Source organism: Scheffersomyces spartinae (assembly GCF_019049425.1).
Source record: "Scheffersomyces spartinae strain ARV_011 chromosome Unknown scaffold_18, whole genome shotgun sequence".
Lineage (NCBI taxonomy): Eukaryota > Fungi > Ascomycota > Pichiomycetes > Serinales > Debaryomycetaceae > Lizanozyma > Lizanozyma spartinae.
In genome coordinates this window covers 313,161-330,170 of record NW_025065065.1, presented here as the reverse complement: position 1 = coordinate 330,170, position 17,010 = coordinate 313,161, and the positions used below count along the sequence as shown (strand labels likewise).

The 17,010-nt window shown below is 38.0% G+C and overlaps 7 protein-coding genes across 7 annotated transcripts; 2 read left to right on the top strand and 5 right to left on the bottom strand.

Moving 5' to 3' along the window:
* Positions 1-632: 632 nt before the first annotated feature.
* Positions 633-4,283, bottom strand: KQ657_001875 (mRNA-binding protein; the record flags this gene model as incomplete). The annotated part of the gene is made up of 1 exon (XM_043192656.1): positions 633-4,283. The coding sequence occupies one exon, from the start codon at positions 4,281-4,283 to the stop codon at positions 633-635; it is 3,651 nt and encodes a 1,216-aa protein (XP_043048024.1).
* A 281-nt stretch (positions 4,284-4,564) lies between these two features.
* On the bottom strand, positions 4,565-5,353 carry KQ657_001874 (uncharacterized protein; the record flags this gene model as incomplete). The annotated part of the gene is made up of 1 exon (XM_043192655.1): positions 4,565-5,353. The coding sequence occupies one exon, from the start codon at positions 5,351-5,353 to the stop codon at positions 4,565-4,567; it is 789 nt and encodes a 262-aa protein (XP_043048023.1).
* Positions 5,354-5,601: 248 nt separating this feature from the next.
* KQ657_001873 (uncharacterized protein) lies at positions 5,602-9,000 on the bottom strand (the record flags this gene model as incomplete). The annotated part of the gene is made up of 3 exons (XM_043192654.1): positions 5,602-8,813; positions 8,862-8,919; positions 8,977-9,000. 3 exons carry the CDS (start codon positions 8,998-9,000, stop codon positions 5,602-5,604), a joined length of 3,294 nt encoding a protein of 1,097 aa, XP_043048022.1.
* Positions 9,001-9,722: 722 nt separating this feature from the next.
* On the top strand, positions 9,723-10,724 carry KQ657_001872 (uncharacterized protein; the record flags this gene model as incomplete). The annotated part of the gene is made up of 1 exon (XM_043192653.1): positions 9,723-10,724. The coding sequence occupies one exon, from the start codon at positions 9,723-9,725 to the stop codon at positions 10,722-10,724; it is 1,002 nt and encodes a 333-aa protein (XP_043048021.1).
* Positions 10,725-10,866: 142 nt separating this feature from the next.
* On the bottom strand, positions 10,867-11,139 carry NDUFA2 (uncharacterized protein; the record flags this gene model as incomplete). Its single annotated transcript, XM_043192652.1, has 1 exon — positions 10,867-11,139. The coding sequence occupies one exon, from the start codon at positions 11,137-11,139 to the stop codon at positions 10,867-10,869; it is 273 nt and encodes a 90-aa protein (XP_043048020.1).
* Positions 11,140-11,464: 325 nt separating this feature from the next.
* KQ657_001870 (uncharacterized protein) lies at positions 11,465-12,631 on the bottom strand (the record flags this gene model as incomplete). The annotated part of the gene is made up of 1 exon (XM_043192651.1): positions 11,465-12,631. One exon carries the CDS (start codon positions 12,629-12,631, stop codon positions 11,465-11,467), a length of 1,167 nt encoding a protein of 388 aa, XP_043048019.1.
* A 1,411-nt stretch (positions 12,632-14,042) lies between these two features.
* SEC24 (COPII subunit) lies at positions 14,043-17,006 on the top strand (the record flags this gene model as incomplete). Its single annotated transcript, XM_043192650.1, has 1 exon — positions 14,043-17,006. The coding sequence occupies one exon, from the start codon at positions 14,043-14,045 to the stop codon at positions 17,004-17,006; it is 2,964 nt and encodes a 987-aa protein (XP_043048018.1).
* Between the last annotated feature and the right edge of the window lie 4 nt (positions 17,007-17,010).

Sequence of the window (17,010 nt, the reverse complement as noted above, 5' to 3'; positions counted from 1 at the left end):
TAAATTAGCGGAAGACATAAGTTTAACGGAATTAGTGTGCGATAGTTCCAATAATGAAATCGACGACTGATAAAGAATTATCTAATGTATATATTATAAATATTAGAAAAAGTCAACATAACAAGTGATAAATTAGCTATTAAACAAAGCGTGGGAAGTCAAAGCGGAGATTCACTATTTAAATATGGCATTGATTTCATCGTGGACACAGCTTTTGTATACGCCAACAGTAAAAGCAATGGAATTGATAGTATAAGAGAAAACTAATATCTATATCATGATTACACATAATAACAATAACGTATATGTAACGTATATAAAAGATCGATATGAATAAAAATCAAACCTCGCACCCATATACACTTGTTCAATATATCATATAAACATGAGTCTAAATCTTAAAAAAATAAACTAGTCGACATAATCGAAGATGGTTTACACGTATCCCCACATCCCCACTCCCCAATTGCAAAACATTCAATAGTGCAACGGCTTCAATGAAATATTAACATACTGTACACATACTAATCAGCACCCGATTTAGAACAACCAGACACTTTTATCGTTTGACGTTCTTGTATACTATTAACCCAATTACTAGTAATAATCTATTGTACAGCTATACATCATACTTAAAGCTTCTTTCTAGCCTTGAATTTATTATTATTCTTCAGCAGGTGCTTTGAGATTCTGGAGTTTGATGCAACCTTGGACTTAAATTTAAGGGTTTGTTTGGGTTGATCATCATCTGACCAAGCCTCTTCATCTTCTGCCTTCTTACCTCTCTTGAACTTCAACTTATTTCTTTGACCACGAACAGGTTGTTGCTTAACCGCATCCAAATATGCATCAATACCCGAACCCTTTTCAGCCAAAGGATCCTCATTATTTTCTGAAAAGACAATCTTACCTTTATTATTTGTTTTGAATTCAGTAACTTTCTCTTTGACGTTATACTTGTTTTGCTTGGGTCTAGACGAAGTGATTTGAGCCAAAGCTTGTCTATCAAGTAAGTTTAATGGAGAATCACCTGACTCCATGATGAATTGTTTATTTTGTTGTTTAACTCTCTTTCCTTGTGGTTTAGAGTCATCTTCATCATTATCATCATCAGATTCTTCAGAATCATATAAAGCTTCCTCAAGGGCCGACATAAACTTCTTATCACCAGGAGCAGGTTGAGCTTGCGCACTAGCATCTGCCAATGCTCCTTCTTCTTGCTTCTTTTTAGCTTTATTTCTTGACTTTCTAATATTGGCAATTAATTTCTTATCATCTTCAGGAATTGCTTGTTCGACTTCTTCAATACCATATTTTCTAACAAGCCTTTCCAAAATATGCTTAACTTTGGATTTGAAATGTCCTTTATGTTCATGAGACCATTTCATCAACTTTTCCAAGAGTTCTTTCAAATTGGCTCTAACCAAATCTTCAGGCAAAGACAACACTTCAACCTTAACAAACCCAATAGCTGCCTTTGCAATTTCTCTAGAACCATGTGTTAAAAACAACTCAACCGTGGAAGATATATCAACCAATACTTCTTGAGACAATTCATTTTTGAACTCAAAAATCAAACATGAAAGGGCAGTGATAGTAGCAGAAATCATATACGGAGTTTGAGCTGCAAGACCAGCACTAACCATAGTGAAATATTCATTCAAAGAAGCCGGTGAAACCGTTGATTCTCCTCCAAACCCTGGAATCTTTGAAGAATCAATTTCACCACCTTCATTCATCTTTTGACCCATGGTGATTAAGATTTGATAAGCTAATTCTCTTGATTTCTCATTAACATCCTTAGTGGACATTATGATTTCTTGAACAATGGCTGGAATGAAATATAAATCAGTTGCAGGTAAGATTTCTAAGACCAAGTTAATAGCTGATAATCTAACAGCTCTAGCAGATGGTTGAGTTACTTCGGTTGTTTCAAGTAAGACCTTGGTAATTTCCCCAATGAATGAACCAATTTTAGCCTTACCTTCTTCGGTATCACCCAATCTAGTGATAATTCTATAGGCTCTCTTTTGCAACAAGACATCACCAGTGTTAACTGTTTGTGCAAAAATAGCAAATAAGGCATTATGTGAAGATGATGGAACATATTTGGCCATGGCAACAATCAAATCCATCATAGTTATACTTAATTTGGGAATGTCACGTTGTTGGGCTTTAGACTTATTTTGAGGAGCTTGAGCTTCTTCATCAAGGGCATTCTTAAACAATCCACAAACCTTATTGAAAGTATTTGTTAAATCATCTTTGGGGATGATTTGTAAGTAAACATCAATAGTTTCTAAAATATAATTTCTAGCTTCAGGAATTGTTGATGAAAACACATTGAATAAAACAGACAACAAATTAGAAGCCACTCCTGATAAGTATTGGACGTTTAACTTTGAGTCTTCAATTGATAATTCTTGTTGCATCAACATGTCATCAGCCATAGCACCTTCGCTATATGCAATGTTGGATTCGGCCAACAATCTTAAACCATGACAAATAGGAACTCTCAAGTCAACTTGAGAGTACATGGTGCCAGCAAGGAAAGTTGCGTATTCATTATCAAAAGCACTTCTTAAATCTTTAGGTAAGTCACAAAAGTGTGGGAGTAAAGACCAAATTTGATCGATAATGGTTTGAAAGATCTTGTTAAGCATTGATTCCTTATGTTGAGAAGATTCAATCTTACCCTTAAAAAAATCAACCAAGGGGACGATTTGAGTCTTGTAATAATTCAATTCAGCAAATCTAACGTTGTCTCTTAATAATGGCAACAACCAAGCTCTCCCATCAGATTCAGTGGTCAAATTTAAAGGCAAAACACTCAAGACTGCTTCAGGACCCACAGATGAAATAAATGCAGCAATTAAATCTTCGGCTTCCTTATTATGAGGAAACGATTCAGCTTCTGTGGTACGCCATTGACCAACAATCTCCAAAATTTCCAACAAGTCTGGATTCCCTCTTGAACGAAACTTATAAACCGCAGCTGTTAAAAACTCTAATATTTCCTTTGTGGCACGTTGATACTTGATGCTGAGTAATTCTTTCTTGGAGAACTCTCCCAAATATTCAATGGTATCATCAACAAGTTCATATATTTCTGCAGTCACACCATTTTCAGCAGTTGGCTGTAAGAGAAACTTATCAGGGACAGTATGAGTGATGATAGCAATTAAACATTGAGAGGCTGACAAATAAATACCTTTATTCTCTGAGCCTAAAAAGCTTGAAATCACCGGGACAAAAGTCTTAAACTTCTGTAGGCATAATTCTGGAGCCAATGAAGCAAAGCTTTCTAAAGCTTTAGCAATGACTGCAAGCCAAGCACCAGCCAAATGAGTATCGTTAATTGAAGGTTTCAAATCAAATATAATATCCAAGACTTTGACGAACTTATCAACATCGATAGAATTAGACATTGAGGAAAACAAGCCTTCGAATGCAGAGAAGGCTGAAGTGAGTAAATATTGATCTGAAGTTCTAGAGACTTCCAACAAAATGTCACATAATGCTTCTATTTGAGCTGGAGGCCAGGTATTAGCAGTAGTAATGGATGCTATTAATTGTAGACAATGGATGATTTGTGTGTTAAGGTCTTTCAGAACCTTCTTCTTATTCTTTTTGCTTTCATCTACCAACACAAGCAATTTATTCAAGGTTATGTCAGCAGCCAATGGAGCAGCCACATGAAGAGGAGAGGGAGAAGTAGGTGGGTTTGTCAAAACATTGTGGACGGCTTCTTGAGCTCTTCTTCTTACTTTAGGACGTCCATCGAAACTTAATTCAAGTAAACCTACAAAGGCTCGTTTGGGGGCCACATTCCCATTGGAAGCCCATTGTTGATAATCTTGAGACAATAATAATGATTCCAAGGCGCCAATAGTCGATCTAATCAAAGGAGCATCTGAATCTGGATGTGTTAAAGCTGGGGCCAATTTGGTTAAAATATCCCCGAACTTCGACTTTAATAATGGTCTAGGAGTGAAGGGCAAAACAATATCCAAGAAATAAGCAGCAGTCACGGCCAAATCCTTATCAACAATATCATCACCACTAATGGCTTGTTCCAAAAGCGATAAGAAGGACACAAAATATGCCACTGCAGTCTTTTCATTCTTTTGTTCATCAATGTTCTCTTCCACAGCTGCTAAGATCACCGCATGATGTTTTTGGTTTTCCAACTTGGAATTGATTTGAGACCGGATCTTACTGAGTCTGTCTTCCAAGGCAAACTGGTCGATCAGCTGACCTCCGTCTGGATTGTTATCTTCCATAGTGATGGGTGATGTTGTTAAAAGGTGGTAGGCTTCAGTAGTAAAATAAATATTCTTGAGATCTGCGATGCCATCGCAGTTTTTTACAACGTACACAAAAGTGAAGTATAGTCTGCAACATACTGTTTATATATACAGCACAAGCATACTGAGGTATGGTGAAGCATTACAGAACTTATGCTAAGTGTTGGACACTATGGTGAACTTAGCCCATACAATAAGGTAATAGTACGCTTCAAGATTAATATAACTATTCTACAGTATTATGTCTCTTGTGTGTTCTATATGTTTCTGTTGACAGAAAGACACTTCTTTAGGAACGATATGTGGAAGTTCTGAGTAGCCTTAATGCCATCTTCATAAGGATTATTCCGAAGTCTGCCATCTTCTCCTACTTGTATCAACAAATCTTCTTCTCCAGTTAAGCTGAAGCCGCATTTTTGCACATAGTAATCAATGAGATTATGCTCAGTAATGCAATCGGCCATGATGATGTACTTTCCAGTACTTTGATCAACCATACCTTGTTGTTCGAGAAAAGGATGACTCGGATGGTCTTGGAGGATATTGCATAGCACCAAATCAATCATGCGGGGTCCGTTTCCTCGGAGATATGACGTGAACGCAGTCAAGTCAAGTCTAATACAGGCGTCGTCATTGGGGTGATACTCATATCCCGAACTCTTAAACCCTACACATCCCAATACTCGGGACAATAGCAGACCTTTCAAAACTGTATTATTATCAGCTACGGTAACAGTTGGCTTCAAACTCAAGGGGTCAAATTGAAACAACCCTTCATATTCCTTCTTTATATCACAATCATAGATTGTTCCTGGAGTGGCTGGAGTCTCAAAATCTCTGAAATATCCATCGTCTCGTTGTAGCTTATCAAACGTCTCCTTGGGCCCCAAAAGAACAAATAAACAGAAACCATAGTCAGTACCATCCAACCCAAAGTCCTTTAGAAACAGCTGTGGACTCTTAATTCGAGACGTGGTGATGATTCCATATTTGTACCTCGGCTTATCATACGACCGATTAATAAGTCTTTGTATACCTACCATCATTTCATGGTTGTCTTGATGCTTGAGAAACCATGATTTGGTGAAGACCAATAAGTCAAAGCTCATGCTTGAACTGGCTCGCATAAAGAGGTAGAGACCTTAGATCGACTGAACCTGCCCTGTGCTTATCTTTGACAGTGTATCCAATGCAGGATTCCCAGAAATACCATACAGTTCCCAGAAGTCATTACACCCATTAATTGCTACAATCACATAATTTGGTTAATCATATTAACTATTAAAAAGCTGCACTATTTATCATAGCCATTGACAAAGTACTTCAACACATGCATTCTAAACTTTCCTTTCTTCTTTGGCGCTTGCTTCTGGTTTTCAAGAGTAGAAATGCCGTGATTGGGTGGTTCCAGCACTGTTTTCTCATGTTCTTTCGTCTTCACGTCCACCCCTTGTTCGATAGTACGATCATCTTCTTCGTTGTTGTCTTCGGGTTGAGACTCATCAAAATCAATCAGTTCGATGAAATGCCCAGACTCACGAATATTCTGGGAAATATCTGGTGTAACTGAACCATAGCTTTCATTGACAACGTCTGACATGACTGGAGTATCGACTGGTTCTTCTTGTAGGTCCCGATAAACATCACTGGAGGCGGAATTTTCACCATTGACGTTTGAAGGTAGATCATCAGTAGCTTCTTCAGACATACTAACGTTGGTGATAGTTTTAGTACTTGGTGCAATGTCTTCGTTGATGCCATGATCTTCATGTTTATCTGGCGAGGATTCAGTCTTAGTAGAAGCAATTGCAGTGGACAATAAATTAGTGTTCTTTTTACTACCCGGCTTTCCGTCAAGTACAGAGTTATCAGGTGTAGTATTAGCGATGTTCTTAATGCTTTCCGAAGACAAGACTTCATGGTCATCTTTGCCACGATCATCTCTTTCATGATCAACTTCAATTGAATGAAGTGAACCCGTTTCAATATCCTCTTTATAAGTACCTGGCGCTTCAACCTCATCCGATAACTCCTGCATGCCAACCTCATACGGTGCTGATGAGTTAGATGACTTCTGAGAGCCATTTACTTTAGTATCAACATCTGCATGTTCCATTTCGGTATCTACATCCTTCAAATGCAGTTCGATTTCTTTAGGAACTTGTTTGTGATCAGCATCTGTAGCCAATTCATCGTTTTGGATAGTGTTGATTTCTTGTCCCGCTTGCTTTGATACATGTTGTTCTCCATGCTTCTCATTACTTTCAGCACTTGCCTGATGAATAGTGTTTGTTTTTTGAAATTCATATGGCAGTCCAAGTCCCAAGCCTTCATTTTTATCTACATCAAGGGAATTCACTTTATTTCGATCACTAGTTGATTTGGATTCTTCTTTGATAGTTGGTATCGACTCTGAATTGTAGTTATCAATCACAGCAAATACCGACCTTGAAATGTCACTGGTATGTTCACCATTAGTCTCAGCAGCATACACAGGTCCTTTTTGAGGTGGACTAGTTATAGGTATTGAGGTGTCATGACTCTTCATGCTGCTTTCAAAAGTGGTATCACCCAATGCACTAGTGGTATTGGTATCGGTTGAAACTCTATGATTGCTTTGTTCAGAAGAGGAATCCATGGATGACTTCCTGAAAAATAAAAACCCTTTATGAGGTTTCTTCAAGGCCTTAGCTTCAAGCTTCTTTTGCCTTGCTAATTCCTTTGCAGCTAGTTTTTGCTTTTTGGCATCATCCTTTTGCTGTTTCTTCTGTAAGTTTCGTTCATTCTTTTCCACTTCCTTCTTTTCCTTTTCTTGCTGCTTGGCCACAACTTTCTGTTCCACTATATTTTCAGAACCTCTTAAAGTATGGGCTGAAAGTGGCTTGTTGTGAGACTTATATTGGTAGTCTTTAGGAACCCCTTGATTAGCTTTGGACTTCTTTGGCATTGCTTTGTGGGTAGAAGAACTCAATGTAACATCATCTGCAATAGGCTCACTGGTACTCGCAAATGCTGGAGAAGTGGCAGAAATTGCGGTGGGTGATGATGTAGAAATAACAGCATTATAACCACTCCTTGGTGACTGAGGAGAAGTAGGACTTTTTAAAGGAGGTGGGCTTCTTAAAGAAGTTTTAAAGTGAGGGCCATTTGAAGGAAGCAGAACAAGTTCATCAGCAGCACGATCTCCATAAACTTTCCGTTTTGCAGCTTCAATCGCAACCAAATACATTTCATCATCTGTTAATTGCTTACGTTTCTCATGCTGTACTTTATTATTATGTGCTGGTGGTGGCTGGTGTTGGGCTGAATTGAAGTAATCGTTTTCTCTTTCTGCTGCATCGGGAGTATATGCTATAGTTTCAACCACCTCATTGAATTTTATAGAGTTGCTACCAGAAAGTTGTGAAGCTGTTTCATGTGACGAACCCCAATGATTATTTCTTGCCTGTGAGTCTTGAACAGCAGCCACCTTTTTAGAGGGAAGCAGAGGACTTGTAGGAGAATTGGATAATGATTTATATGGATGCTGAATAACAGCAGGAGGCGGAGGAGGAGAAAACTCCTCTTTATTAATTGCTCCTGGACTTGTAGATGGTGCAAATGAATCGCGGGCATCTGCATAATCTGGCTCTGATTCTGCATCTTGCAGTCTATGTTTCATAATCAGTTTCAATGGTTTATTTGACCCATTCAGAACCAATGAACTACTCCGTTCTATTATTTGTTGTTGTTGTGGACTATCTTTGAGTATTGGAGGAGGTGGTACTAATTTTGGAGATAATATTGGTGGAGATGAAATTGGATTTGAAAGGGAGGTGGTGGGGGGCTCTTGATGATTATGGTTCAAAACAAGAGGAACTGCAGCAGCCAATTTTGGATTATCCAATTGATAATTATAATCAAAATCTTGTAAATCTTCATCGATAATAGTCAAATTAGTATTTGCATTTTGTCTTCCTCCCATTAAAGAATCAGCCCGAAGTGAGCTTGTACGAGAACCACCTCGAGAAACACTCTTGGTGGTTGTTTCAATTATATTTGAACCATCCGGCAATTGCTTGATTGTTCTTGTTGTTATTGACTGTGTACGACCCAGAGCATCAACAACTTCCGTAGTTTGAGTAGTAATAGTGACTTCCTCATCTTCACCTATTAACTCTGGACCCAATTCATCAATGGAGTGCCTTCTGAGGTTTGAGTTTTGCGAGGACAACGAGTTGAGTCTTTTGGTGGCATTGGTAAGACTATTATATCGTCTTGGGATGACTCGTGGAGATGGAGGAGCGGGGGTGGATTTCTGAAGTGGTTGACCAGCAACATATGAAGCTCCTGGATGATAAGAATAAGTGCGAAGGGAGTTAGTTCTATTTTGACCACCACCACCGTTTGAATAAGGAGTTGAATTTCTGTTTAATGACGCTGTACGATTTGGGATATTAGGAAACAGGGTAGTATTAGGTGAATGTAATTTCACAGCAGCAGCAGCAGCAGCTGCACTTGAGGATACTTTCGGTGGAATGTTATTATTTATGGATGAGGGGGGAGTTGCCGGACTATAGCGTTCTATCTCGTCGTGATATCTGCTAAACCCTTTAAAGCCATCATTTCTCTTCTAAAATTGTTAATATGATTATTCTCTAATGACACCACTGTGAAGATGAATACATACTCTTCGAGTGAAGAAACTGACCATGGCTCACACTGTGGCTGATTATAGTGGGTGATGGATAAAGTCAGTCCAATAAATAAATATATATAACTTTTCAGGGACGACCTTCAATGTCTCATGTATGGCCAAGCAAGAATAATTTTTTAACCACTGATCACTTTTACTGCCATTTACCAGCTTCCAATTTCAGATGATCAGGATAACTGCTGCTACGGCTAAACTGTTGCTTTGTATCAGAGGTTTTGTGTATCGAAGAAAGCAAACATCCCGTTTAGGAAAGTGGGAGAGTATTACGTAAGAATACAAAACATAGCCTTTTGTCCTCACAGAATATTTTTCGTCGGCTTTCCCTATTCACTATTGCCGGGTTTGTGACACAGTTAGTAACATAATCTCAAATTAGTAAAGTGCTGAATAATTATTTGTTAACAGATTAGTTGACACATATTGTTCTCTTAGAAGTGGATCTACCACATTAGTAGGGAACGCAGCAGGCGGTGATATTGTGTTAGTGGTTTTGAATATATATAAGCAGTATGGAAATAGACTATATATGAGTGAAGCTTGTTGGAATTACATGTATATATAAATACAGTTTAGTATCTTCTTGATAAATGAACATTTACCTTATAGTTACATTAATTGCATCAATAGCTGCCATATTGTTTTCCAAATTCTTTATTTCAACTTCTGTTGTTAATAAGTCAACTTTGACTACTACCACTACAACTTCTATAAGTAGAACAATGAGCTCCGCTAGAGCCGTTTATGATTCCGATAGGACTCAACCCTTCAAAGTTAATCCTTCACCCTTCCCCACCTATTTTTTTAGTCACGGAGGTCCAAACTTCATCTATGATGATCACAAAGGTGCATGGAAGACAGTTAAGAAGTTAGGCACTAACATTAAGAACAATTGGAAACCAGATTATGTGTTAGTTGTATCTGCTCATTGGCAATCAACAGGTAGAAACTTGATTGAAATTTCCACTCCTCCTCCAACAAAAAATACCATTGAGAACCCTTTGATCTATGATTTCTATGGGTTCCCCAGTCATATGTATAGAGAGGAGTTTCATACAAAGAATGATGCATTTGTGGCTCAAAGTGTTAAAGATCACTTGATTAAAAATGGGTTCAACTCTACTTTATCAAATAGAGGTATTGATCATGGGCTATGGTGTCCATTAAAAGTTGCCTTTACTGACTATACTACTTTGAAATCGGGGCATCCACCTGCTGAAGGAGAATTTGATGTCGATTTCCCTGTTATTCAAGTATCTTTAACCGGCTCTGATTCTGATTTCGATAACCACTACAAGTTAGGTAAGGCATTGAACCAATTTAGAGAAAACTTGATATGGGATCCAACAAAGAAAAGATACTTAAAAGGTGCTTTGATCATGTCAGGAATGTCAGTTCACAACTTGAGAGACTTGGGATGGATGTTTGCTAATCCAGGTAAAAGCTTGCCATATACTAGTAAATTCAATACATTATTGACCAACACCTTGACTACTTCTCAACATTTGTTGGAGTCACTAAATGATATCAAGAAAGACAACAGACTTTTATTACATAGTGCTCATCCCACGTTAGAGCATTTCTTGCCTATTGTTGTTGGTGCTGGTACAGTTGATGATTCTAAGGCTATTAAGGAATTGTATAATGAAAACGATGGTTCATTAGGTTGGGGTATTTATCAATTTGGTAGTGATTACACAACATCAACCAGTCAAAGACAATAAAGAATTAAGATGGGTATTCTCTTGTAAATAGTTACAAATTAGCTGCTTCGTTCTTATTTGTTTATTATAGTATAATTTTGCTTATAAATATGGTACACGTTTGATATTCCCAGTAGGTCGAATTCAATCTATAGAATATAGTTCACTGCTTCAACATATCCTTCAATGCCGATTCGATTCCTTGAGCATCCAATTTATCCAAATTTGTTTTCTTTTCAACACCACCAACAAATCTAGCAGTGACACTTGGGGGAATACCGAAGCTTTCTCTAACTAAAATGGGCAATTTAGAAGTACCCTTCAAAGCAGTGTAATTCTTGGATAAAAAGTTTCTCAATGGGACTGAGGCTTCACCAGTTTGAGACAAATGGAATCTCAACTCTCTTAAGGCTGTGGGTATAGCAAATTTGGACATTATGATTGAATCTGATGACAATGTATGATATATGGAGAATGTATTCTAGTAGTAAGAAATTTTCCATTAGCTTATTTCGACTTCTCTGACTGGTTGATTTTGGCAAAACTTGAGAGTGCGACATTTAGCATATGTACACGACCATATGGATAGATTACTATAAAGTGTACCGCTAAAGATATTGGTGCACAGTTAACAAATGACTGTATTACAGTAACAATATGTTTAATAGTCCAGTGTTGTAGATGGTTAAATATAAATAATAATAGTAATAATAATAATTTAGTAGTATAAAATGTAAACCAAAAGAATGGTTTTTTTTTAATCAGGCAGAGCCATTCTTAAGCTTCTCAAGACCAAGGCATGAGAAATCAGGTTTGATGTCATCCACTTGTTTAACCAATTGAGGAAGACCAGTGTCAATGGATTTGATAATGGCTTCAATGCAAAGTAAAGCAGCCATTCCATCATTGGCACTACAAGAAGGTTCTTGTTTGCCTCTAATGACATCGACAAAATGATCCAATTGTAAATCAAAAGGCATATTGCTAAACAAAGTTTCAAATCTATTATCAACCAACGGAGTCCTTTCTACAGGACAATTCCAAGAAGGTTCCTTTTCTAGTGGTTGGTGATAAAGATTCAAGTCTGGGACTGACAATGTACCTTTGGAGCCAAAGATACGGTACACCCCTTCCAATTGATCATGAAAGGGGATCAGGGGGTTTTCACCGGTACCTGATTCAAAATTAAAAGGTGAAGTAACGTTATCAGAACAAATAAATGTTCCACAACATCCATTTTTAAAACGTAAGGTAAGTACAGCACCCTCGTCTGCATTTGGATAATGATCCCTTTGTTTATCCAACACTTCCGCATAAACTCTTTCAATAGGTCCAATTAAATATTGTAACACATCAACATCATGTACCAAATTAATTAAAAGTGAGCCCCCACCAGTTTTGGCATCAGTTCTCCAGAGACCCTTGATAAAATAATCTTCAGGTTTTTTTAAAGCCCAAGAGCCTTGAAGGGCAATGAGTTGGCCCACTTTATCAATGTTTTTCTTTGTTTCAACAATAAAAGGATTAAAGCGTCTATGATGCCCCACCAATAACTTTACGTTTTTGGACTCAGCATAATCTCGAATGGCAGCCAGTTGTTCTGGAGTAGAACTAAGTGGTTTTTCCACAAGCAAATGGATACCATAAGAAGCAAGTTCGGCACTAATAACAACATGGGTATGGTTTGGAGTACAAACAATGGCACCGTCTGGAAGATTGAGTTCATTAGTTTTACAAAATTGTACCAAATCGGAAATAGAAGGGAAATAATCGGTATCCAAATTCGAAGCTATTTCAGCTGCTGCAGGGTTAGGGTCGATTATTCCAAATAAATGGGCCACGGGATGTTTCTTAACATGTTCCGCATGTCTAGGCCCAATTAATCCGGCACCAATGACTATAATTTCCAACGGATTAGTAGCGATCATGATTTATGTAGCATGGGATGACATGCAATGGATTTTTGGGGGGTATATTGTTGTCAACTTGTTACAACCAGTGTCGACTGTATATCTCGGCGCAATGAATAGAGGAGAAAGCGAGTAGCGAAAAGACGTTGAAATATCACCAGAAACCAACCCCCAGACAAAAAATCCAAACTGACTAGACAATACAATACAAGACAGAAAACATCAACTAAAGTTGAAAATTTTTTTAAACTACAAACTCTTGTATAAGGTGGGATATGATCAGGTTGACATGTGGGGAATTTCTTTTTTGCCGAGATGAGTCAGGAGGGAAGGTATACCACTTTTGATGTAGTGAGCCACGACCAAAATTCTCCAACGGGTACATTTCGTGGGGTAATCACAGACTAGACTCAGCGCACGTTCAGTTGCCACAACAACAGCAGCATCGACATCAACACTCTTAATTGTAATGATAATAATGGGCGTCAAAGTTCAAGCAGTTCTCAATACTGTTGTTACGATGTTCTTTGGGGGTTAAGTAGTATCATATGGTGGGACGAATATTACAGCGTTCGTCTGGTACGGATACCGCGAAAGAAAATTTAGTAATGGTGGAAAAAACGGCAGATAATTTCTCCGGTACCGGCGGCGCCCCTGAATAATAGGCAATAATAACGTGGAAAAGCTTAATAACAGAATGTGGAGTACTTCTAAGATTGATAAGTACAAAGAGCTTTCATATATATTATAGATTCTGCTTATATTTGTTACAAAGGTGTACAAATAGTTAGCATCTTATGTCTGTTGCAATCGACACTCAATGCTTCCCATATGAAAAGATTCTTCATGTCGTACAGACACTAGCATCGTCATTACCAGACAACGTTGACTGGAGGATTTTTGTACATACCAGATTTTATCAGAACACGCAATGAGTTACGGTAAAAGCATTCATGCTGTAAACATGCTCTGAGGTAAATACGACATTTTTACCCAACGCGACATACAAAAGAAAATGTAGCCGGAAGAAAACAAACGAACACCTCATACAAAACGAATCGTGCGTACACGAATACGTTAATGGAAACGTAGGTTGAAAACTTAATTTCTTCCATTGATTTATACTCGCTTCATTAGCATCAACCTCTAGGCGTCTACATCCTCCAGAGATACTTGTCCAGTTAAGTTAAGTTAAGTTAATTAACGTAAGCTTAGTTTAGTTGTGGTTGTTGTCAATTGAAGAGAGCCTGCTTATTTTTTTTTCATTCAGTTGACGTTGATTAAATCAATTTGTTGATAGAATTTGTTGATATAATCTGTTGATCTAATTTGTTGATATAATTTGTTGATATAATTAGTTGATTTAAAGTCGATTCGCTTTATTTCATTCCTTTCTGTCGGCTTAGTACAATCCCGAGTTTCCTTTATTATGTCCAGTCGAAGAAGACATTACCCACAACCACAGTATGCCCAAGGTGGTTTCAATCAACCAGCCTTTAACGGTGTTAACCCAGGACAACAGCCTGGCCAACCCGTCTATGGTGCAAACCCCGATGCGTTATCCCAACAATTTCAACAATTGAACGTGGGAGGAGCGCAAGGTGCCCAATACAACGGTGTAGGAAGTGGTGCCAACGGTGTTAACGGTGGTGGTGTTTCTGCGCCTATCATTCCCTCAAATGGAAGCGGAGCATATGCTGGCAATGGTATCGGTGGTGGTCCTGCTGCTGGTGCAAACATTGGCGGATCTCAGTATGGTGGGTCTCAGTATGGTGGATCTCAATATGATTCATCCGCTGGAGCCCAATATGGTGGTAGTGGTGGCGTTCCTAAAAATGCCAGTGCTTATAACAATAATCATAAACGAACCACAAGCTCCAGCAGTCAATTCTACTCTCAATCTTATCCTTCAGGTGTTGGTGCCGCTGCAGTCGGTGGCCATCAAGATACTACAGGTGGTGGTTATTATGCTCAACCTACACAACCTAATGCTTTACCTTTGAATCAATTGTATACTTGTGATTTATTGAGAGAATTACCTCCTTCAATTAGCGATTTATCTTTACCTCCACCTCCAATTGTGTTACCTGCAAATTCCAAATTAATTCCTAATGCTGGAACTGAGAATGCAGCTCCAGAATACTTTAGATCTACTTTGAATGTGGTTCCTACCAATTCTGCCTTATTGAAAAAATCCAAATTACCCTTTGCTTTGGTTGTCAGACCGTACACAGCTTTACACCAAAAAGATGAGAACATTCCAATCACTTCTGACACTGAAGTTTGCAGATGTAGAAGATGCAGAGGTTATATCAACCCATTTGTTACAACTCTTGAAAATGGTGTTAGATGGAGATGTAACTTTTGTGGGTTACAAAATAACGTTCCAAAGGCTTTTGATTACGATGAAAACACCAATCAACAAAAAAATAGATGGGAAAGAGTTGAGTTATCCAATAATGTGGTTGATTTTGTTGCTCCCAAAGAATATATGGTAAGAGCTCCATTACCTATCATCTACACTTTCCTTATAGACGTTTCAGTGGATGCAATTGAAAGTGGATTAACTGCAACCATTACCAGAACAATTTTGGAGACTTTGGATAGAATACCAGATGACCAAAAGACCGCCAGAGTGGCTTTCATTGGTGTTGACTCCAACTTACACTTGTTCCGTTTCAATGAAGGTTTGGATGGAACCGAAATTTTAGTTGTTTCAGCTCATGACGATCCATTCTTACCTTGTCCTGATGGATTCTTGGTGTATTTGAATGAAAATAGAGCATCGATCGAAAAGTTGTTGGTTGATTTCCCTTCATTCTTTGAAGGTACATCAAATTCATCCTTTGCTTTAGGTCCTGCGTTAAAAACGGGTCATAAAATGTTGTCTTCAACTGGTGGTAAAATGGTTGTTTTTGGCTCTACTTTACCAAATGTTGGTATCGGGAAATTATCAGTTAGAGATGAAGCAGCCTTTTCTGGTAGACCTAAGGAATCTCAACAGTTATTAAATGCAGCTGATTCATTCTATAAATCATTTGCAGTTGAATGTAATGGATCTCAAGTCTCCGTGGATATGTTCTTGACTTCTTCAACATATCAAGACGTTGCTACATTATCTAACTTGCCAAGATACACAGCTGGTCAAACTCATTTTTATCCAGCATGGACTTCTGCAAAGACAGAAGATGTTACTAAGTTATCCAGAGAAGTTAGTGAGCACTTGTCTCAAGAATTTGCTACTGAAGCGGTCTTGAGAGTTAGAGCATCCACTGGTCTTCGTATGACTGCTTATTATGGTAACTTTTACAATAGATCATCCGACTTATGTTCCTTCCCATCCTTCCCCAGAGATCAAAGTTATACTATTGAAGTTACTGTTGAAGAAAACATCAACAAACCAGTGGTATATTTCCAAGCTGCTGTCTTAGAATCCGCCTATGGTGAAAGAAGAATCAGAGTGATGACTTTGGCACTTCCAACATCATCTAAATTGGATGATATATATGCTTCTGCAGATCAATTGGCTATTGCCAATTATTTTACTCATCGGGCTATTGATAAGGCATTAAGATCCACATTACAAGATGCCAGAGATTATCTTACCAAATGTGTTGTTGATGTTTTGAATGTTTACAAGAAGGAATTGGTTGCTGGTAATGTTAGTGGCGCATCCCCATTGCAGATTTCAACCAATTTACGTATGTTACCCTTATTATTGTTTGCATTAAGCAAACATCTTGGTTTCCGTGCTGAAAAGGTTCCTTCCGATCATCGTGCTTATGCGTTGAATTTATTAGGGTCTATTCCCATTCCACAACTTGTCAAATATATTTACCCCAGTGTTTACTCCTTACATAACATGTCTGATGAATGTGGATTGCCTGGTTATTATAATCAAGTAAATGAAGAAACAGGAGAAGAAGAAACTTTTGAAACAGGTGAGATAGTTTTACCCGATCCAATTAACGATTCACGTGCTTCATGGGAAAATTATGGATTGTATTTGATTGATACTTCTAGTGAATTATTTCTTTGGGTCAGTGGTGATGTTGTCCCCGGGTTGGTTGCAGACTTATTTGGTACTGAGAACTTGTATGAGATTCCAACTGGTAAGGTTGAATTACCTGAATTTTCAACTGAAGAAAGTGAATTCAATTATCGAGTGAGACAAATTATTGGCAAGCTTAGACAACAAAAGGACTCTGTTGTTTGGAAGAACTTGTACATTGTATTGGGAGGATCTTCTAACGAACCTATTGAAATTTCCCAACAAAGAGATTTGATAGCTTTGAGAATGTGGGCTCATAGTTGTTTGGTAGAAGATAAGACTGGCAATGCTCCTGATTATAGAGAATTTTTGACATCGTTGAAGAACCAAGTTACCCAATAAGAGG